The 23,579-nt window shown below is 39.8% G+C and overlaps 1 protein-coding gene across 2 annotated transcripts in view; it reads right to left on the bottom strand.

Annotated features, from left to right (window-relative positions):
* RANBP17 (RAN binding protein 17) overlaps nucleotides 1-23,579 on the bottom strand; it is a 158,641-nt gene that overhangs the window by 53,382 nt on the left and 81,680 nt on the right. For both annotated transcript variants that reach the window (XM_068158793.1, XM_068158801.1), the window contains 4 exons: nucleotides 13,801-13,881; nucleotides 7,940-8,003; nucleotides 7,745-7,853; nucleotides 5,170-5,273 (listed from right to left, as the gene is read on the bottom strand). In XM_068158793.1, the coding sequence (XP_068014894.1) occupies nucleotides 5,170-5,273; nucleotides 7,745-7,853; nucleotides 7,940-8,003; nucleotides 13,801-13,881 (358 nt within the window). The remainder of the gene's footprint in view (nucleotides 1-5,169; nucleotides 5,274-7,744; nucleotides 7,854-7,939; nucleotides 8,004-13,800; nucleotides 13,882-23,579) is intronic.

Raw genomic sequence — 23,579 nt, 5'->3', positions numbered from 1 at the left:
CAAAAGAGAAGATTCACATATTAATTTTTATCAGTCACATAAAGAGCAAATTAAGGTTGCTGCCTTGTTAAACTGCTAAATGTGATCTTACACAAGGGCTAATTTCTACTTTGCCTATGCAGAGCCATTAGTCCAACTGACTTGGACAGCACACACATAGGTTTATCCAAGGACAAATTGAGTTCACTACCAGACACTGGTGAGGTTGCTAAGAGTATTTTAATATTTGCATTTCCTTTCTGTTGTGCATTGAAATGGCCTGAACTTGCAAGATGCTCAGAGGTCTCAACTCTCATTAACTTTAATGGGACTCTGAAGTCACTGGAGAGGAAGTGTTCAATACTGAGAAGATGCAATATAAAATTGTAACTTTATATTAATCTGTATTTTCATACTTTGTGTGCTGTTCTGTCCACAGAGAAAATAACTATTTAGCAGACGTGGTGGCCAAAACTAAAGAATCAAGAGCTCAGCAGTAACACTTCATACTTAGCTCTGAAGGGATGCAGAGCTGCAACAACAGACCCAAGGAAGTGGAAATCTTCCCGATTGATTTTGGTTCCTTTGCCCCTTCTAGCAACCGAACAGTAGACAAGCAAGCATGCACAAAGGAGAGTCTTGAGTAGGAAAGAAAGGGAGCTACAGCCCCTGGCAAGATGTGAACTTGCCTTTGTTTGAGGATGCACTTGAAGAGAAAGAGCTCACCATCTTACTGTGGTCTCTAGACTATGGGTTAGCAAAAGACAACCAGCCAAACTCACGTTACTCTAACATGCTTATTCTGTCTTTACAGAAACAACTAGTTTTAAGAAATCTCTCTTTTGCAAATGTTTGGTTGTGAGACTTGAAAAACTATTACTTAAAGTAGATCTACAACTTTCTTCAAACTATGGTCTCAGATTTCTGGGAGCCTACATAAATATCAAGGAACTTCAGACACCACTGGACCTTGAATTCTAAAGAAAGGAGAACAACTACTACATAAATTACAGTTCTTGAGTTTCTATTCTTCAAATTTAGTTATCATTAAAAACACCACCCTGTTACCCACACTATTCTTAATCAGTGACTTCAATCTACAAGGCACTGCAATGTTCTTGTCCTACAAAATCCCAGCAAACTCAGTGGTTTAGACAATATCCATTGGATCTCAATGCTGTGAAATAGACCTGCCTATGAAATAGCCTAGAGAATCCTGAGGTAAGTCCTGATCCATTTCAGGTGCAGGTAAAATTACCTTTAAACTCTAAGAGGAGCAAAACCTACCCTAGATTATACGATTGCTTAAATCATATTTAACAAACAACATAGTCACAAAACTTTAAAATCCCAAGACACTCTACTTTTCATTGTGAGTTTTCAAAGACCACTTATGTGCATAAAATGTATTAATGACAAACAACATCATACACTTATACATCTAACTTTTTGTCTGTCACCCTGTGGGATTCAAAGTGCCTTGCCAACTTAGAGTCAATCTGAGGAATACATGTAACTGCTGCTTCATTCCCAACTGAGCACCATCCATTGCTGGGGCAAAGGAACAATTAACAATACCACCAGCAACTGCAAAACAAGTAAGATGGGACACAATACAAGAAGCACAGCACGGGGAAGCTTGCCAGGAGTAGTATGTGTGTTTGTACATTGCTGTTCTTGCTAATGAAAAAATTTTGTTGAAATTTTGGTCTTGAGAGATTCTTTCCTGAACGTCAGTGATAGGTTTACTTTAGATGAATTAAACCAAATCCATTACAAAAATATATTTAAGTCTTTTGTTTCAAAGTCCCAAAGAAGATTTTTCAATGAATTGGAGCTTTCAAAGGAAAGGAGCTGGAGATTTAAATATTCACAGAAGAAAACCCTATGTCTTGGCAACGTGCGCCAAGTGTCTGACTAACCCAATTTAAAACACACGAGGTGACTCCCAGCACCCACCCCCAAAAAGGGGCTTGTAATGGAAAGTCTGACAGACCCTTAACTATAGTGGCACTACTGGGTGCAGCTATAATATTACCCTCATAATTCTACTATATAATAACAACAAAGGAAAAAAAAAGGTGAAGGGTCATTGCGCTTTGTCTTTAGAATTAAGATGGCTGTCTTCATCCTTACAGCATACTCTTAATTCTGGAGACACGTCTTAATAACCTCTAAATAGTTCCAACAAAAGAGCCGTGTCAGAGGAATGAGCAGGCCCCAAGGTGTTTCAACTGGAGTGTTTTCATCTGCCTTTATTGCTCTATCCCTCTCCAGAATTAAGGCAATAACCTGTGATAAATTATTCAGGAACTGCTACAGGGATCAAAGCAAAATCATTCTGTTAAAGTGCTGTTTGCAACATTTGGCACTTAGTGTGAAAACTTTTAATGTGTGCAAGCTGAAAATCAAGGATTTTAAATAATTTAGCAGCGTGGAGTTTCTACAAACTAGCTAAAGATAGCATGTTGCTATTTAACTGCTTTTTTCCTCAGACCCTTTTTCTTTTCCTGTATCTCTACCAAATCTGATGATGTCAGAACTATAAACAAAGTACTACCGAGATTCCAGCTACCCGGACAATGTGTTACTTAACCAGATTGTCAAGAGAAACCTTGAAATTCTGAGGAGAAAATCAGGCACTGTTTTAATATTGGACATTTCTCCTTTTAATATAAAAATGTGAAGAAGGGAGTAGGCAGAAACCAAAAAGGGAAGAAGAAAAAAGGAAAGCGAAACACATAATTACTTAAGCCATCTTTGATTATATTTGATCTCCCTGGAAAAGAAACCCAAACATATGTTTTGTATGCAGATGTAATGATTACAAATGTATTTTAAAAACAAAGAGCTCCCTTGTTGCAACTGGTTTTCAATGGTGTATTTCAGAAATATTAAAAACCTAGAGAAAACCCTAGCCAGTTAGAAAGTCCTAGTAAAAACCACAAATTAAATGAATTTGGCACTCCTGGACCATTTTCCTAGTGATATTTTAACAGTGTCATCTCCCTGTGGATGGGAATACTAAGCATTTTATTGAAGAACTGAACTGTTTTTGTTTTCAGTACTTGCAAAATAAAGTACCTGAAAGCACTTCTGCATGTATTATTTATTTATCATGATAGAGAAATAGCTTTAACCTAATAAATTATGTTTAAGAGAATTTAGAGCAAAAGTTTTGTTTATGATAAAGCAACAGATTTAGTTCTTTATCAATAGCTTAAAGCACCAAGTTTTCTTTATACAAATTAGACAGATGGTGCTTACAGTAGAATTTACTAAAGGTCTGTCACAACAAATGCAGCCAAGCTGCATATTTAATCACTGCAGAACCTTGTCTACCTGCAGCTGCCAACTGCTAATCCAATTTCCCTGATAAATGTGGCAAGAGACACGATCAGCAATAAAGAGCATCTAACTCCATTTTCCTGCAGGGCGTCTTTTGATGAACATTTAGGACAGAAGCACGGAGTGCACTGTGTGGCCCTGGCTGGTGGCAGCTGCATGCATTTTGAAGACACACTTCTCAGGTTACTCACTTAATTCTGCCACTATCATTATGTTGCTATTGATCTCAGTAGCTCTTGTCTACACAGCATTACTCTAGATGAAGCTGAATCAGGCAGTTATCATGCATCAAACTTGCTCAAAAGCCTGGAGATTTCCCCTTAATTACTTGTGATTTTATTTGCAAATACCGTTAAAGTGTAATCAAGCAGTCACTTTCCAGGGTCGTTAAGAACTTGCTAGTTTAGGAATATATCACTGGCACTCCATTAATATTTCTCTGCTAAGACAGTTTCAAGCAAAGCAAAGAGGACAACGGCCAAATTATTTTAACAAACTGAATCCTCACATGAGATAAATAGAGTTTCCTACAGAAAGGGGTAATGCCATCAAGTGACCTCTGTGCTCCAATTTTTAGGATTTATAACTTGAAAATCTGAGCTGAACCCAAGATAGATGAACAGCACCTATTTAATGAACGAAAAGTTATTAAAATTACAACAGATAAAGCAACAACAAATGAGGAAATCAGAATCAAGTAATTGTTGAAATACCCTTAAGTAGGATTTTCTGAAAGTACTAGCTTCATTCAAGTGATTATTTTGAACTAAGCATCTTCTGGTACTGTCAGAGATGTACTGCAGAGAAATAATTTACTAAGTATTCCGGCTTATCTCTTTACTTTCTTAGGCAAGGAAGAGGTTAAATCAATGATGTAGCACTGAAGTTTCCATCCTATTTTAAAATAGTGAATTAAAAATCACTGTTTGGGTTTCCTCAAAAGCACCTTGTGCAGCTGAAGCAAGCTCTCCAGTGTGTGTTGTTAACTATTCAGTTACGGCAGAAGGGATCTCTTTAATGCAATAGTGCTCTAATATATTATCACCCCTGATGATGCAGCTTCTATCTAGCAAGTCTAAAATATACTGTTGTTTTGACACAAACAGCTTGCTACACTTAAGGATTTTACTAATAAAACATAATGTTGTGTTAGATATTATGACTGTTGCCACAGCTGAACTGACTTGTCAAATCAATCCTAATATGGCTCCCACAGGCACATAAAAACCTTATTTAGCTATCAGTTATCCTAATCACTTTGTTCAGTTTAAGGGTGCAATGCTTCAAGACCAGTTCCTATTTATACATATATGCCCAGCCATTTAATAAAGTCTTGATTTATATAATAAATTCTTGTTGAAAAAAAATACTTTAAAGCAGCAGTGTTTTATCAAGTGTGTTACAACATGGCTCCTCATCCCCCCAAATAAATATGTTAATAGACACCAACAATGTACTTGCATGGCAAGAGGGAATATTGCATATGAAACAGATCAGCTATCACTAGACAAATTTGTCCCTTTGATTATAAATGGGACTCAGATAGGGTCACTCCATCTGCAAAGCACTGAAAGATCCCTAAGTCTTTATAAAATCTTTGTACAAACTTTTATTTTGTTAGTCATTTGTAGACTTTGTCTCTCTACTGTCTACATTCCTAATGACAGCAGTAGATACAGGTATAAATACACACAGAAGTACAAAGATACGTGCATGCCAAGAGAGAGACACAAGAGATGACAAGCTTGTTGTTAAATGCAGATGAGATGCTTGTTGTTAAATGCTTGTCCCAGCTGTATTTTTTCCCCATCAATACTTTCTTTCTAATTGAAACAAACCTACCTTTGCTGCTTCTTGTTCAAAACTACTGTTGAGTATCTGAGTCACACTTTCAAAGGTAATTGTGAGGGGGAGCATGAAATTCTCAAACTCATCCTCATCTTCACCTACAAGAAAAGAAACCAAAGCAGCAAAAGCATCACATATTCACACTGCTGTTCAGAAGGGCCAGTCTTGTAGGCTTTTAGAGGAAAATCTCAAGTATGGGAACTTGGGTATGACCTACAGGAACCAAAACCTGAGGCCTGACGTATTTTTACTGAGCCATAATGAAGACAAATTGTTGATCACAAACATCTGAGACTGGCACACCTCTGCATGTCTCATCTTTCCCTTTTTCATAGTCTTCTTTTCTCTGTTAATCTGACGGCATTTGTTCAGAACTCTACAAGAACAGTCTCGTAAGAAAGTCAAGGCTTAATGGTCAGAAAACATTACATTTAAAACTGCAAAACTGCATCAAGAGAGGAGATCCTCTAATGTGTATTTCACAGCATGCTGTTTAAATCACATCCTTTTTTGGTTGTATGCTCTTTTTTCCTACCTCTGACCTATTTAATGCACAGAATGAAGCTGCCATGGAAATAAATCTGTACTGTTTCAGTTATTTGTGTGACACTTGTTTCAGAAGGTGTGAATTTAGAATAAAATAAGCAAGATGCAGTGGGTAGGGCAAGAAGAGACTGTCTTGGTCAGACAGCTGAAAGACACCCTGGAAGCCTGTATTGTTTTTGTTTTGTCATGGTGCTGAACAAGTAACTATAGCCAACAACGTTTTAGCCGTGGCACTTTGCACGACGGTTGGTTCTCCTGTTACTTCTCTTTAGAGCCTTAATGAGGGTAGCTTGCCTCTTAGATGGAGATTCCCCATGAGAGTAATTCTGAGTAGAAATTTAATTTATGCTCTTTAAAGAGCTCTTTGCTATAAGGCTTCTCTCCCTTTTCTCTTCCTTAGCAAACTCTGGAAAACAAACTTGCAGCTGAAGTTAGGAGTTTTGCGTGTGTCAGACTGGCTGTGCTGATCATGCTGAATATCTCCTGCAGGTATTTTCTACAGCTTAGATCTACTCCTTTTGGTAGTGCAGAAGGAAAAAGTGATGAAAAAGTATTAATCCCAATAAAACTTTTTATTTAAATGTAACTTTTACTGATGGTTTTGCATTGTGTATTAACAGCCTTCCTCGAACACCTACACATCTATAGAACCATCACAGAATGGTTTGGGTTGGAAGGGACCTTAAATACCACCTAGTTCCAACTCCCTGGCCATAGGCAGGGACACCTCCCACTAGACCAAGTTGCTAAAAGCGCCATCCACTCTGGTCTTGAACCATTTGTTAACCACTGCAGGGATGAGTCATCCACAACCTCTCTGGGCAACCTGTTCCAGTGCCTTGCCACCCTCACAATACAAAATTTTCCCCAATACCTAACCTGCATCACTCCTCTTTTAAAATGATCCCCATCTTGTGCCATCACTACACCCCATCCTCACAAAAAGCATCTATAAAGGCAGATCCTTAGCAGGAAAAAATGCCTCTGATCAGAGGCCACTGCATTCTGCTAAGTCCAGCCTCTTCGGTTTAGACAAGAGAGAGCTAATCCTGTAGAGTTCTTGCTGTATTTTACTGTGGTGGCCAAGGGTAGGGTCTGGATTCAGAGGGACTGAGTCCTTCATCACATCCAGCTAACTGCATGTACTGGGTTTTACACGTGTCTTAACCACTCTGATTTCCAGAGGACAACTCAAGAAGAAACCCCAAGCACTTGTTTAAGCATTGCTGGTCAAACTCCAGAATGCTTGTCAACGTTTACTGAAACTCAGAGGGTTTTTGTGTATTGGGAACTTTCATGAAGCTGTGAAATAAAAAACCCTTCTACTACAAGTGGGAAGGTTCTGGCATAGTCAATATGCCACCTGGAAACATAAAACACTTACTCAGGAACTTAATGTTGTAAATCCTTATGGTTAATAAAAAAAAGTACTTCTGTGCACAAAACCACCTCATCTTGCTTACTTCTTCAACAGAAAGAAGAACCAAATACAGAACTATTCCTTCTCTCCTACAAGGACAGGCTGAGGGAGTTGGGGTTGTTCAGCCTAGTGAAGACTCCAGGGACACCTAATGTAAGCCTTCCAGTACCTGAAGGGGACCTACAAGAAGGATGGAGAGGGACTGTTTACAAAAGACTGTGGTGATAGGACGAGGGACAATGGTTTGAAATGAGAGAAGAGTAGATTTAGATTGAATATTCTTTCCCATGAGGCTGGTGGAACAGTGGAACAGGTTGCCCAAGGATGTAGTTGAGGCCCCATCCCTGGAGATACTCCAGATCAGGCTGGACATGTCTCTAAGCAACCTGATCTAGTGGAGGATGACCCTGCTGACTGCAGGGGTGGTGGACTAGATGATGACCTTTGGAGGTCCCTTCCATAGTATTCTATGATCTCCAAAGTTGATACTGTAACATGTTTACTGTACCATTAAGCTGCTGTTTGATTGGTTTAATATCCTTAAAAATTTGTAGCCCTACACAAGACATCAAGGTGTCTCAGGGACATGGGAGAGTACCTTACCTAAATCCACCATGAGCAGACGAGTGAGAGCGGTGTAGAACATTGTCCGGCACCGAAGGTCACTGAGGCTGTAGTTATCACTGACACCCAAGAAGGGGAAGTGCTTACTCTGGTGAAACATAAGGCTATGAAAAGTGAAGTGTTCTATGCAAATCTGTTACACACAACATTTTTTGTCATAGTAGGAAAACTTACTGTGTGATTCTGAAGCATGAACTTCACAGCCTCTATTTTCACGAGCTTTTTCAGGAGACTATAAGTAGCAGAGGTTAAGGAGCCTTGCAGGGTTGTGATGACATGAGCAGGTTGTACAGACTTCTAGGAATTTTTAGTGAGGAAAAAATCCTACTTGAAACAAAAGTATATAAATACAGGAATGTTCCTCTAGGGTCTCTCTGGAGAGGAGAAGGCTCCATGGAGACCCTAGAGCAGCCTTCTAGTATTTGAAGTGGGCTACATGAGAGCTGGAGAGACACTTTTTACAAAGGCTGGGAGTGACAGGGTGAGGAGTGATGGCTTCAAACTGGAAAAAGCTGGATTTAGATTAGACATTAGGAAGAAATACTTCTCATGAGAGTGGTGGGGTACTGGAACAGGCTGCCCAGTGAAACTGTGGAAGCTCCAAACCTGGAATTGTTCAAAGCCAGCTTGGATGGGGCCATGAGTAACCTGATCTAGTAGTAGGTGCTCCTGACCATGGCAGGGGGAGTGGAATTAGATGATCTTTAAGGTCTCTTCCAATCCAAACCATTGTATGTATGAGTCTATAATCTGAATTTCACCTAGAAATATATATATATATCACACAGATACTCTTCAGGACACTGACGACCATAATCTATTATTAATTAAAGCAATTACTTTTCATAGCATATATTCTAGTCACAAAAGAGACAAATGAACTAAGTGACTTTTATAATTAAACGGAGAGTTTCTGATAACAAATGGGGCTGGGCTTCCCCCAGATAGACTGGTGTCATCAGCATGTGAAAAAAGCCCAGGGGTTTTGCAACTGCCTGAACTGAAGACAATTGGCACTTGGCAATGGGACTGGCAGCAACCCTAAGCAGCACTGAAGTAATGGCCTCCAAATCACAGAGGTGATCTTCCAGGCCCATCAAAAAAAACAACCCCATTTAATTTGTTTCAGTTACAACAGATGAAAATACAGCTCATACACACTGAGCTATGTTAAAATACTGAAGAACTCAAAGGCTATTACTGAAGAACATACAAGGTCTCAGAGCCAGAGCTAAGCCTGTAACAAAGCGGTACTGCTGGGAATTTTGGATGTATCTCTGGCTATAACCAGAGGAATCCTAGTTTCTCCAACTTTATAAATACAAAGCAAAATGAATGGACTACTGCTAAGCAGGAACTGCAATCTCCCACTCCACCAACTGGCTAAATTCATGCCAGTGACAGTCCAGATGGTAGGTAACTATAGCAATACCATGCTGGACTCAGCCACCATGCTCTGCTCTCTGCTCAGGAACAAACCCCAGAAACATTCCTAAGCATTGAAGGCATAAAATGACTGAAATGACTTCTGGGCTTGTAAATTTCACAATGAACATTACAAACCCACAACTCCTTCGTTTTGCTAGCACTATTGATCCCGCAGGAGAACTGGAGAGAGACTTTTCACAAAGACATGGAATGACTGGACAAAGGGTAATGGTTTCAAACTGGAAGAAGCTTGATTCATACTAGACCTTAGGAGGAAATTCTTCCCCATGAAAGTGGTGAGGCACTGGAACAGGTTGCCCAGAGAAGTTGTGGAGGCTCCAACCTTGGAAGTCTTCAAACCCAGGTTGGATGGGGCCTTGAGCAAGCTGGTCTGGTAGGATGTGTCCCAGCCCATTGCAGGGGGATTGGAACTAGATGATCTTTAAGGTGCCTTCCAACCTAACCCATTCTATAATTCTAAGATCCCTGGCATTGATGAAGGCCTTTAAGAAATGTATGATTGTGTAACTTCAGACTGTGCAGGAATGCCTCCAGTCCTACCCAAACACAGAACATTTTAGACCCAGAACATTTACTATTGGTACTAGTATCGTATCTTATTTGAGTGCTTGCTTCACTCTGCCATTCCTGGCCATAATTGATTGAAGAGTTCGATTACTTTTATGGGAATAAACAATTTCCCTCTTCATTTTAAATGGATTAAATTCTTTTTAAACAGCTGAAAGTGTAAGAATAGGTTTTATGGCTGCTATTGGTAAAACTCCTAATCTAGTTTTAAGATGATGTTCCTCTATCAATCTATAACACTTGACATAGCATTACTTGGTTTTATGTTGCAAAGCTAGAGTTGGCTTTGTTTCCTCCCCCCTCTAAGAGAGGAAAGCCTTTCATAAAACAAGGCTAACAAAGACGTGGATAAAGAATCTAAGAGACTATAAATATTTTACCCCAAAGTTATTGTACAAAATCACAATGAAACTGCAGTTATTTTGCTACAAAAATAGACAGAGGAAAAGTTAATTATTAGGAAGAACTAAACATGCATGAGGGAGCACTATGGCTTCAAAGACGTGAAGGAATGACTAACATATTCCATTATGTAAATGAATTCAAAGATATTTCACAACTGATCAGCTAGGAGGGACATAATGATTTATAATTCAAATAACTGAGCTTTGAAATCAAATTGGGCTAATATATTTCGAAATATGCAAACCTGGAGTAATTGTGAAAGTAATATAAACCATGACACTAGCTCCAATCATTTGGTGCCTTTGTTGTTAATACTGTCTTCTGCTTTTTCTTCTTTGCCTGTAATCTAGTACAGTTGCTGAAATTATGGTTTGCTTTTAATTCTAGACTATCCTTTAGAAAGAGGCTATTATACACAGAAAGGAAGAAAACTACCAATTTTGAAGACTGTGCAGAAGTTGATTGACATACAGGGAGGCAGTGAAATTAAATAAATTATGATTTTTAACCTTTCAGGCTAGCCACAATTTAATCTATATCAAATACTGAAAATTGATCCACTGGATCCAGCATCTTAACAATACACTATTTCTTTCAAAGCAATATAGCCTTAATGCCTTTTAAAAAAACACTAATACAACGTGAAAAGGCCAAAGTTTGCAATGCCAGGAAGTAGTTATAAACTACTTCATATTTTTTGAAATAAAAAGTACTTTGGTATTGTTATTAAAAAAAAAAAACCAAAAACAACCCACCCCACAACACTATTGGTAGAGTTTTTAATAGGAAAAAAATACATATCTTTAAAAGCCAAAATGACCAGTGAAATTGGGTTGTACATCATTTTCTAGCAAAAGGGAAAAACAGCCTCGACAGGTGTAATTTATCATTTTTCTGATTTAATACCAAAGAAATATATTAAAATAATAAAAAGAATCCTGAAATCCTCAAAATTTGTAGTGATAAATAGCCCTCCCTGTCTTTATTGCATTATGCCTACTAACAGAAATATTGCATGGTGGATTTTGCCAGACAAGGACGATTATTTTCCAATAAAAAGTTGCATATTAAATTCCAGCACAAAAGTGGGTGTCTAATACTTTTGAAATCTTTTATGGTTTGCCAGGGAACACAATTTTAAACTTAACTAATACAACATCATGGTGAAGAGAAGAGGACCAGTATTAAAGCTGCCTTTGTACAACCCCACCCTTCCAAGCAGCAAAGCTACTGTTCTCATCACTTTTGTTTGAGGTATTCCCACTGAAAAGTAATTGCATACATTTTTTGGTATTTGGTTTACTTCTCTTTTTAGCTGATCTCTCTTTCTACTAGTCTTTAAACATATCACATTGATGCCTAAGATGTAAAGAACCATTGCCTTCATAAATATACATCCTGACTACGTACAGGGGGCTCAAACTGCTCTTCTAACAGTTAGCAAGTTGCTGCAAAGAAAAAAGCAAACCACAATACAATTTGATCACAATTCTACTCTTCAGAAGAAAGTGTTCAGCCTGGAGAAGAGAAGGCTCTGGGGAAACCTAATAGTTGGCTTCCAGGACCTGAAGGTGGCCTACAAGAAGGATGGAGTGGGATTGTTTCCAAAGGCCTGTAGTAATAGGACGATGGGCAATGGTTTGAAATTAGAAAAGATTTAGATTGGCTGTTAAGAACAAGTTATTTACCCTGAGGGTGAGTGGAACACTGGAATAGGTTGCCCAGGGAGGTAAATGAAGCCTCATCCCTGGAGATATTCAACATCAGGCTGGACAAGGCTCTGAGTAACCTGATCTAGTTGAGGATGTCCCTGCTGACTGCAGGTTTGGACTAGATGATGACATTCAGAGGTCCCTTCCAACCCAAATCATTCTATGATTAAATATCAACTTCTCTTGTTTTCTATGTCTTGGTATTTTTATATCTATTTCATGACCAGAAACCACTCTCAGAATTCCTTAGTAATGCTTTACCTTCAAGTCCTTTCCCATCCTATGGCTGTGATGCCATGAGACCATGAACACATGCATATTGTAAAGATCAAGTTAGCTGCTCAATGGTATTTCAAGTAAACATTCAGAGGAACACACAATATGGCTTTCATTAAACAGAATTCACTTATAGAGTGGGAAAACCCACACCCATCTTTCGACCCAAGGAAATAGATTCAGATTCTTATATGATTAGAGTTCTATAGAGAACAAAAATTATACCAATTGCTATATTCCAGGTGCCTTCCTTTCTGCTTGTCTAACAGTCTCCTCTAGAAAATTGCTAAAAAGTGGTTTTGATTTCAAAATAGTGAAGGATTTCAGTATTGAATGCTTTCAAGAGTCTTGGTGATTTATTATCTGCCATATACCTTTAAGTATTGTGTCACACCCCAATTAGCAACTACTTTGTAAAAAACTTCTTGCTCAATGGTCTGAAAATACAAAGAGCAAATGTGATGAGCTGCGGTTAGTAGGTTGAGAGAGGTTCTCCTTCCCCTCTACTCTGTCCTGGTGAAGCAGCATCTGGAATATTGTGTCCAGTTCTGGGCACCCCATTTCAAGAAGGACCTCAGGGAACTGCTTGAAAGAGTCTAGAGCAGAGCCAGAAGGATTATGAACGCAGTGGAACACCTCCATTATGAGGAAAGGCTGAGGGAGCTGGGGCCATTTAGCTTGGAGAAAAGAGACTGAGGGGTGACCTCATTCATGTTTACAAAGATGTGAAGGGCAGTGTTGTGAGGACAGAGCGGGGCTCTGCTCAGTGATGTCCAGTGCTAGGACAAGGGGCAACAGGTGCAAGCTGGAGGTTCCATGTGAACATGAAGAAAAACTTTTTCACTGGGGGGATGACAAAGCACTGGAACAGGCTGCCCAGAGAGGCTGTGGAGTCTCCTTCTCTGGAGACATTTAAAACCTGACTGCATGCCTTCCTGTGTGGCTTACTCTAGGTGATCCTGCTCTGGCAGAGAGGTTGGACTTGATTGCCAGAGCTCCCTTCCAACCCCCAACATGCTGTGATTCTTCTCCAACTCATGGTAAGTAAATGGATATCAGAAAAAGATAAAAAAGGTCTGCAGCAGATAGCAAGGTATCACTCATAATTTGGTGTAAGAATTTCATACACATACCTGAATACAGCCAAGAATCCACACGCAAAGTCATGGCTGTTTTATCAGTAGTAACGGTGACACTGACAGAGTGGGGAACTCAGATTCAGGCAACAATAAACATGATACTGTGATACTGTGATGTGAAGAGGCTTGGTTTTAATACCTAATTCATGCTTCGTATCTTGGTTGACACATCCTCAAAGAAGAACCAAACTGGATCTCAACGGCTAAGAGAATCAATCTCTTCTCAATATTGCTGAACTTAATGCTATGGATTTAAAGAAGATTAGGAATAGGATAGATGTCTGTAAGGAAGTGGTCATATGATTTTTCTTTTGTGGTAAGAAGTAGGTGGAAATAAGCACACCTTAAGAAAACTATGCATGAAAAAGTTCAATCAAAATAAATAGATATTAATATATTAATTAGCTTTACAAAACAATGGAGATCTCATTAATTTACCTTACTAATTTCAAACACTATGTTACACCATATACAAGAAAAAGGATATCCAACAGAAAGGTCATTTAGAAACTGAAGAGTTCTTGAAATCACAGGCTCACATCTTCCCCGGTATTTAAGATTTGTAACACTAGAATAAACAAAACAAAACAGATGAGATTTTATAACAGATTTTGCTCTTGAGTAGTGATGCATTAGAGTACAAATAAATTCCTGTGCTGTGCCATGTCTTCTTCCTGAGTGAGGGACTCAAACATTTTTTGCAATATTGTTACAAATACATTCATTTAAAAAAATCCATCATCTGTCACAATGAAATAAATGATCTGAAGCTAATCCCTACCTGTATATATTTCACTCTTCAACACAGTATCTGTTCTCTTAAATTCCACAGCATTTACCTGCCCAGATCTTCACAAGAGAAAAACAAATTGCTATAAATTCCCCAAGAATTTCCATAGGAGAAATGGGGCACAGGAAAACTAAAGGCTAATTCACACATCTACTGATCCAGCCAGTTCCCAAGGAAAATCTACCTTGCACATCTTGTACAAATCAATGTATTCTCTCTTCCCTACATCAAACACTTAACTAAAGACACAACACATAGGGGAGACCTTATAACAGCCTTCCAGTAGCTTAAGGGGGGCTACACATAAGCTGGGAAAGGACTTTTTTACAAAGACATGTAGTGATAGGATGAGAGGGAACAGATTGACATTTGAGAAGGGCAGATTTAGACTGGAGATTAGGAAGAAATTCTTTACAGTGAGGGTGGGGAGACACTAGAACAGGTTGCCAGGGGTAGTCATGGATACCCCCCCCAGAGGTGTTCAAGGCCAGGTTGGATAAAGCTTTGAGCAACCTGGTCTAGTGAAAGGTGCCCCTGCCCATGGCAGGGAGGTTGGAACTAGATGATCTTTAAGATCCCTTCCAACCCAAACCATTCTGTGATTCTATGGTACTGCATTTCCCTAATGGAAGCATGGTCTGATTAATGAACCAATGTATGAATGATACAGGATAACATCAGATCTATGATCAAACCTTAGGAAATGCCACGTAAACAACTTCCCACTTCGACAGCAAACTTTTAGAGTTAACCTTTTAGTGGAAGGCATTTCAGATTTGTATGCCTTCAATTCCTTGTCTGTAGAACATGAATTATGATTCTAAGTTTAAGCTGTCAGATCTACTGATGAAAGCCCATGATGTAAGAGATATAATCAGTACCAGCTATTTATTCTGCAATGCAGTAGGATTTCAGTTTGGGGAATACAGAATCCAAAAAAGAAATGTTAAATGCCTTTAAATTGGCATTGATGATTGCTTTTAAACATTCACAGGCTAAGGAACGTGCTACACCACATCAACTAAATCTCTTTTTCAGGAAGTTATAAACTCAAGCAAGCATTTTAAAGCATCTAACTGTTTAGTATTATTTGCTCAGGAAAAGGCAAATAACAATGCAATTAGCAAAGCAGTATTCCTCAATTTAGATTTACCAACAAACATTGATTTACTTCATAAAATCTCTATGAAGAGCTACAGAGGTTCAGATTGCCTTAAAGAAATAGCCCACGCTAGCAAGTTCATAATTCACAGTTTATCCCTACTATGGGGAGTTCTGGAGATGTTTATAGTTGCACTAAATCCTTAACAAGTATATACCACACAAAGCAATAAAAATGAATTTGGAGTACCCAGATTTGACATCAATATCAAAATCATAAAAGGGCTATTTGCAAAAGAGCAAAATATTTGTCATTCAGCAGCCAGATAAGACACTTAAATCAAAAAACAAGAAGTCTCAGTGACAGCTTGAAGAGAAAATGAAAACTGTGTAAGGAAGACTCTTCATCCAGCATTCAAGGTACTTTTGCCTACACCTGTTCTTGCAGTTCCTAACTGTATTTGGATGCTGAAAGATGGAGTAATGATAGACAAGCTATGAAGTACTTGTGAGAACAGAGGCTGAAAAACTTCAATTATAATAGCAACAATTCCCTTTTTTGTTTCTGCCTTATCAGCATCAGACAACATGAAAGACATATAAAATGTACTATTTTAACAGATACAAAACATTAGATGTATCTGAGCAAATCTGTAAAGATCCAGAGAAGTATCTTGCGATAGAAAAAGAAGTTTTGAACTATGTAAGGAAGAGACACCAAGGAATGAAAGAGGAGAAAAATCTACAGCTCTTGGAGAAATCTTTGCAAGACAAACCTTAAATCCAAGCATAAGTGCTCTTGCCTCTCTCTCAAGTGGCTTATTGATTTAAAATATGAACTACATGAAATGAAGTCAAAGGAACCCCTCATAAAGATTCAGATGAGTCATGAAAAATAAGAGCTTCATTAAAAGCTATGCCAATGCCAAATTCACCAGAACATCTGTAGGAGATGAGTACTGAACAAATTTTAAAGGCAAGTGCAAAGTATTAATGAAAATGGCAGAGTCTTTCCAATTTTTGTAACAATACCAGCATCAAAATACTGAACTGCACACAGAGATATAAACCCAAAAGAGTAACAGCAACACTGTTGTGTGAAAACCTGTGCTGAAAACCTGTGAGAATTTGAAAGATTCCTATGAAACAGTATTAAGAACTTAGCACACTTTTAAATATTTTGCTTTAGTTTGAGATTAGTAAGAAGATGAGAATAAAACCTTAGCTCTAAGAGCTGCACTGAAGAAGCTTCTCAGCTTTCCCTCCTCCAAACCCTCCAGCTCACTGCAAGACTTTTGTCTGTCAACATGACTGTTACTAATGCAGTTCCATCAGCACACCAAACATCTCCTCCCTTAATACAGTGACTTAAAAGTATTATTTAAAGAATCTGTTTAACTCAACCTAAAATCTAGAAGGAAAGATGAGTACTGATTATGGACACCAATTTACAGTTCTCTGGAAAATGGTTTACCCTATCATCCACAAAAAAATCCAAATCATTTGCAAGTGCACAAAGAATTTCACAGATTCATAGAATGGTTTAGGTTGAAAGGGACCTTAAAGACCATCGAAGTTCCAACCCCCCTGCCATGGGCAGGGACCCTTTCTACTAGACCAGGTTGCTCAAGGTCTCATCCAACCTGGCCTCTAAGACCTCCAAGAGAGGGGGCAATTCACCTCCCCTCTTTCCAGGAGGCCTTAAACCCCTTCTTTGAAACATAATGGGAAGTTTTGTTATCTCAAGCAAGCTGAGAAATCCCAGAACCCTGCACTACCTGCACATGTTTTCAAGTCCATGGGACCCGACGGGTTACACCCACGGGTGCTGAGAGAACTGGCAGATGAGGTTGCTAAGCCCCTCTCTATTATATTTCAAAAGTCCTGGCAGTCTGGTGAAGTCCCCACAGACTGGAAAAGGGGAAACATTGCCCCCATCTTCAAAAAGGGCAAGAAGGAGGAACCAGGGAACTACAGGCCAGTCAGTCTCACCTCTGTGCCTGGAAAGATCATGGAACAGATCCTCCTGGAGTCACTACTCGCTCAAAAGAATAGTGAAGAGGTGATTGGGAACAGTCAGCATGGCTTTGCCAAGGGCAAATCCTGCCTGACCAACCTGGTGGCCTTCTATGAGCAGGTGACAAAATTAATAGATGAGGGGCGAGCAACTGATGTCATTTACCTGGACCTGAGCAAAGCCTTCGACACTGTCCCGCACCACATCCTGGTCTCCAAACTGGTGACACATGGGTTTGATGGGTGGACCACTAGATGGATAAGGAACTGGCTTGATGGCCGCACCCAGAGAGTGGCTGTCAATGGCTCCATGTCCCAGTGGAGGCCAGTGACAAGTGGAGTCCCTCAGGGATCAGTCCTGGGACCTATCTTATTCAACATCTTTGTGGGGGACATGGACAGTGGCATGGAGTGCACCCTCAGCAAGTTTGCTGATGACACCAAGCTGTGTGGTGCAGCAGACACGCTGGAGGGAAGGGAGGCCATCCAGAGGGACCTTGACAGGCTGGAGAGGTGGGCACAGGCCAACCTCATGAAGTTCAATAAGAGCAAGTGCAGGGTCCTGCATCTGGGTCGAGGCAATCCCAGGCACAAATACAGGCTAGGCAGTGACTGGCTGGAGGATAGCCCTGAGGAGAGAGACTTGGGGGTGCTGGTGGACAAAAAGCTCAACATGAGCTCTCAGTGTGCACTTGCAGCCCGCAAAGCCAATCAGATCCTGGGCTGCATCAGGAGAAGTGTGGCTAGCAGGTCGAGGGAGGTGATCCTCCCCCTCTACTCAGCCCTGGTGAGACCCCACCTGGAGTACTGTGTCCAGTTCTGGAGCCCCTATTACAAGAGGGATGTGGAGGTGCTGGAACGTGTCCAGAGAAGGGCCACGAGGATGATCAGAGGGCTGGAGCACCTCTCCTATGAGGACAGACTGAAGGAGTTGGGGCTGTACAGTCTGCAGAAGAGAAGGCTCCGAGGTGACCTAATTGTCGCCTTCCAGTATCTGAAGGGGGCCTACAGGAAGGCAGGGGAAGGACTTCTCAGGATATCAGGTAGTGATAGGACTAGGGGGAATGGAATGAAGCTGGAGGTGGGGAGATTCAGGCTGGATGTGAGGAGGAGGTTCTTCACCATGAGAGTGGTGAAACCCTGGAATGGGTTGTCCAGGGAGGTGGTCGAGGCCCCGTCCCTGGGGGTGTTTAAGAGCAGGCTGGATGAGGCTCTGTCCAGCCTGATCTAGTGTGGGGTGTCCCTGCCCATGGCAGGGGGATTGGAACTAGATGATCCTTGTGGTCCCTTCCAACCCTGAATGAAACTATGAAACTATGAAACTATGAAACTATGTTTAGGGTAGTGTACCTCAGGTACACAGGAGATCTGGTGATGTGGCAAATCAGCAGTTGTAAAAGTGAAGCTACTACCAGTCAGACAAGATGATGACTGCTGTAAATCAGCTAGTTTGGGTCTGGGGGGATTTTTTTGTTGTCTTTTGTTTGATTTGTGTTTTGTTTTTAAATAATTAAAGCAGGGAGTAGTAACTTTTTTTCCATCAGGATTACATGAACTAGAAAGCCCAAACCAGAACTGAGAGATGGTCTTGGTCTCAAGCTAGGGATATTAGATACCCCTGCATTACAAAAATACAGAAAGATAAAATAATACATTTCAAACAAAACTTTCAAACTGTGCTATCCAATTGTCATCACAGTGCAAGGAAAATAGACATCCAAATCCCTTAAAAAGACTAGGAAAATATCTTTATTCTGTGGTACCTAATTTCAGTAATAATGAGGATAGCCATTTGTTGGCAGACAGCTCTGTATAGCTGCGTTTTAATTATTTCATGTAGATTAGCATCACTTACAATGAAAGCTCTCTGTGGCTCAGTGACACTGATTGGATAAATCCTTTTCATTAGAGCTGGACAAAGGTGAACAGTGAAAAATATGCACATTCTGTTGTAAATAAAAGCAGAAAATTTTAGTTTTTCTCTGATTCATGAGTCACATCAGTATGAGGGTGGACAAAAACATTCAAGAGATCCAGACTTTTTATGCTTCTGTATTACTTAAACATTGCCACATGGAAGAGCTCTTTTATTTTTATCTGTGTGCATCTACCATAGTCAAATCATTACAGCAGTAACAAAACCCCAAACAAAAAAACCCACCCAGCAGCAATGTTTGCATTTTCATCTTTTATTCATCTGTCATTTTATCATGACTAAAAATACCAAATATACCACATGATTTTGATGATAGTAATTGCAAGGAACCACAAGAGTCTCATGTGTATGTGAAAAAAAAGGACAAAATAAATACCAGACACTTTTGGCCAAATTCTTAGGACAGGCTCGAGAAGCAGACAGAACTGAAACTATTCCAGTCTAAAGAGTTCCTTGTTTCTTGACTATACAGGGAAGGACCAAGGCATGCAGACAGCTACTGCTCAAAGGGATGACCAGTGAACGAAGAGGACTCCTGATGGTTTTGGGCTCAGTGCTGAGGCTTTAAGATGCCTAAGAACATGTGGTATGGCTGTTTTGGGAGGAAGTAGGAGCAACAAGGACAGAGAACTCCACAGAGACAGAGGAATAGCCTCTGCCTGTAAAATCTTCAGGGCAATAGGCTATAGTAGAATAAAGTCTTAAAAAGACAGCCTGAGACTTCAAGTCACAGTCTTCCAGAATCTTGTAATTCACTGAAACCCTACTAGCTCCTACAATATCCCATTGCTCCCTCTTGCCTGTCTTCACCCTCACCTACCTCCTGCAAGATTATCTATCCTTTAACCTACTCTACTGTTGCTGTGATGCTGAACACAGCTGAGAGGAGTTACAATTTCACATGTATTAGAAAAAAAATGGTTTGAGATGAGGTATTTTTGCAGTTGGCCTTTCCCCTCCCACACATACATCCTGTATGGTGATGGCCAAAGCAAGCAAAGGCAATGGATGCTAAAAGAACCATCCTGTATGTGATGAAATACAGCCATTAATGGATATTCTAAGTACATAAAACTCTGTCCCTTCAGAAATGGTTTAACAGGAATTCACTAAAAGGCATATTCATTAACTTCCAATGGAAAGGTGATAAAAGGTCTAGGATCTGATGTGTCAGGAGTACTTTGAACTACAGTCAGAAGGTCTAAAGGACACCTATTACATTGACAAATCTCAAAATAGTTCTGTACATTGATTGAAGAATATCTTTTTCCCACAGCCTTTAATCCATACACTGAACAGTGGCTACTGCAGCTATGAAACAAGTATTTCAAACTGTATGCTGTTAATGAAAGATCACCAATGCCAAGCTGCTATTAACAAATTCAATAGAACAGATTAAAGCTACTAACATCACTTGCTTAAAACAGAGAGATCTGGGAAAAGACAGCTCAACAGGAAATGTTCAAAATCTCAAAGAAAAACCCCCAAACCCAACAAAATCGAAGCAAAATGTCATTTAACCATCTAAAAATACTGAGCTTGCTTCAGACACCAGGAAACTAGAAACTCCACATGTCAATCACTAACCTATCACAAAAAAAAAGGTTAAGTTTCTCAGAGCAGAAAAAACTAAACCTGGTAGACTACAGGTTGTTTGGCTACCATAAATGCAATTGTTGTGTTTACTCCTCACACCACGCATGAAATGCTTCCTGCATGCATCCTTCAGTGCATTCTCTGGTGATGAAGTAGAAGGAAATAACCTGTCATTGTGTTTTGATACTCCCACAGTGCTAATGGCAGATCATGATAAGTTACTTTCTTCCAACACTTTGGGATTGGAGAGACTGGTTGTCATTAGCCAGGCAACTTTCCTTCAAGCAGAACTCCTTTATTTCACAATGCTTGGCATTAGCCAAACTGAAACTGTCCTGTCTCAAACATCCTTATGCAGCTAGTATAGGAGACCACCACCACTTTAACAAGAAAGTGCACACTAAAATTCTTCAGTGGTTCCTTTTAATCTAATAATAGCAGCCTTCAAGTGCCTGAATGGTGCCTACAAGAAGACTGCAGAGGGACTGTGTACAAAGGCCTGGAGGTATAGGATGATGTGAAACAGTTTGAAATTGGAGAAGAGCAGATTTACAGAATCACAGAATTAGCCAGGTTGGAAAAGACCTTTGAGATCATCGAGTCCAACCTATCACCCAACACCATCTAATCAACTAAACCATAGCACCAAGTGCCTCATCCAGTCATATTGTAAACAGTTCCAGGGATGTTGGCAACAAGTTCTTTCCCACAAGGGTGGTGGAATATTGGAGCAGGCTGCTCAGGGAGGAAGTTGAGGCCCTGTTCCTGGAGATACTCCAGGTCAGGCTGGACAAGGCTCTGAGCAACCTGATTTAGTGGACGATGTCCCTGCTGAGTGAAAAGGTGATGGACTGGATGACCTTTGAAAGTCCTTTCTGATTCAAACCATTCTATGACTCTGTATGAAAAATTTCATCTACTTAAAGAAAAAAAAAAAGCATCAGGAGGGTAAGATAGAACAGCAGACTAATGGCTTTCTAAAATAACAGTGCGGTTAAAAATACTGACTACAGCCAGGAGAGAAAAAGGTGAGTAGTCTCACAGTTGTGTGTCCTGTCCACTCCTGTTACTGCTGTGCTAAGATTATTCTCAGTAAGAGCATCAGAAGTGCTGCCAGCCTGGATTGTCCCATCAGACTGCAGGATTTGGATTCCTGTAAGTCATGATTTCACACCCAGATTTTCTATCTGGCACACAGTCACTTTAGAAAGGCTCATTTATTTCAATTGATGCAAACATGAATGTGTTTATACAACAGTTTCACAGCTGAAACTACTGAACTGTCCATTTCACGCTGTAGCATCCATTCTGTGAAATTAAATTGATCTTCAAGCTAATCAATGAACAAATTCATGTCTTTAGGAAAATACAGTAAGCCATGAGGAAAGAGGAAATAAGAATATAGAATGTAGAATCTAAAATGGAGCATTCACTTTTGCTTTTTATGTACCAAGGTTGTTGTTTGTGGTTTTGTTTTTTAAAGCCTTCCATGGAACACTAAAATCCTAACTATGTTTTTTTCTTAATTTATAGTTCCTGTGCAAATACAGCCCTCTCCAATCTAAACACATGTAGTACCTATCATAATACTTATTAAATGCTGTAGTTTCCTCAGCTGGCAAAGCTAACAGAGATTTTCTTTCAATGGCAGCAACAAGTGGAAAGAGAGAAGCAAACTGATGCAGCTGGTCTGTAAACAACAGTCCTCTTTCTCGTTCCTCAGTTGTTCAAGTTTCAGTGTAGTTGGAAAGAACAAAATGAAGCTGCCTAGTGCCATGACATGGACTGCTTCCAGAAAGTGAGTATCCATCAATACTTTTTCCATTCATCACCCTCCGTTTACCTGCCTTCAAAGTATGCTCCAGATAAATATCGAGGTTTGATATCCTAAGGCAAGAAATAACACTCAGCTTCTCATTTGGAGGAAGCGAAGGCTTTATGCCTTGTTTTCCACTGCAAAGTTAAGTCATATTAGAAAATGACCCTGTCTTAATTGCTACTATTTCTCAAGGCTGGGAGTCACGGTAGTAAAAGACAGGTCATGGTTAATACTGTTTGAACAGGTCACAGCTAACCTGGCAGCACCAGTACGGAAGTTTCTGTACTAGATCAAAGTCTACTGAAAATACTTAAAGGTCTTGTAAGTCAGATTTAGAGGACATGAAGTAAATGACATGATGCAGCATCTTCCTCACTGTAGAGGAAGGAAGAAAAGTACTAGTTTCTCTTTCTCCACACAGAACTTGTCTCCTGGGGATTCCTAGATTTTTTTAGTGGATATTCACAATTTTTCAGAGGGACCATTTTGTTTTGCTTCAAGAACAAAAGTGATTTTAGATGAAACTCTTTTTGAGTCAGGAGAAACTATCAAATCTCATGAAGGACATAAGTAATAAAAGAGAAAATCCTGGTTGTTTTGCTGGCACTCATGGAAAGCAGCTGCAGCAGAGGCATGAGGAAAAGGTAGCTTCTCCAGAGTAAATTTCTAGGATTATTCTTATGAGAAATTATTGCAGTATCTGCCAGAATATCACACCATCTTATTCTGCCAAATGCCAGAGATGAGAAGACAGCTGATAACATGGGGCCAGAAAAATCCTGTTGGTGAACCCTTATTTTTAAGAGAACAACTTTTGCCAGATCCAGCTAAGAAGCAATCCAAAAGGGCCTCCCAGAACAAACATTAATTTCACTTGGACAGTTCCCCACTGTGAATGGCCATGAAGCTTTGCAGGCAATTCCACTGATGTCTGTGGGTGCAGGAATGAGAAGTAGGGCGGGACAGGGAGTGCTGATGCTGGGCTGTTACTGAGCAAGTTTGTGAAAT

This window comes from Melanerpes formicivorus, unplaced genomic scaffold (assembly GCF_026170545.1).
Source record: "Melanerpes formicivorus ecotype bairdi unplaced genomic scaffold, bMelFor1.0.p_v2 SCAF_2, whole genome shotgun sequence".
Lineage (NCBI taxonomy): Eukaryota > Metazoa > Chordata > Aves > Piciformes > Picidae > Melanerpes > Melanerpes formicivorus.
The sequence above is the reverse complement of the archived record's forward strand: the minus strand, read 5'-3'. Positions and strand labels throughout refer to the sequence as shown.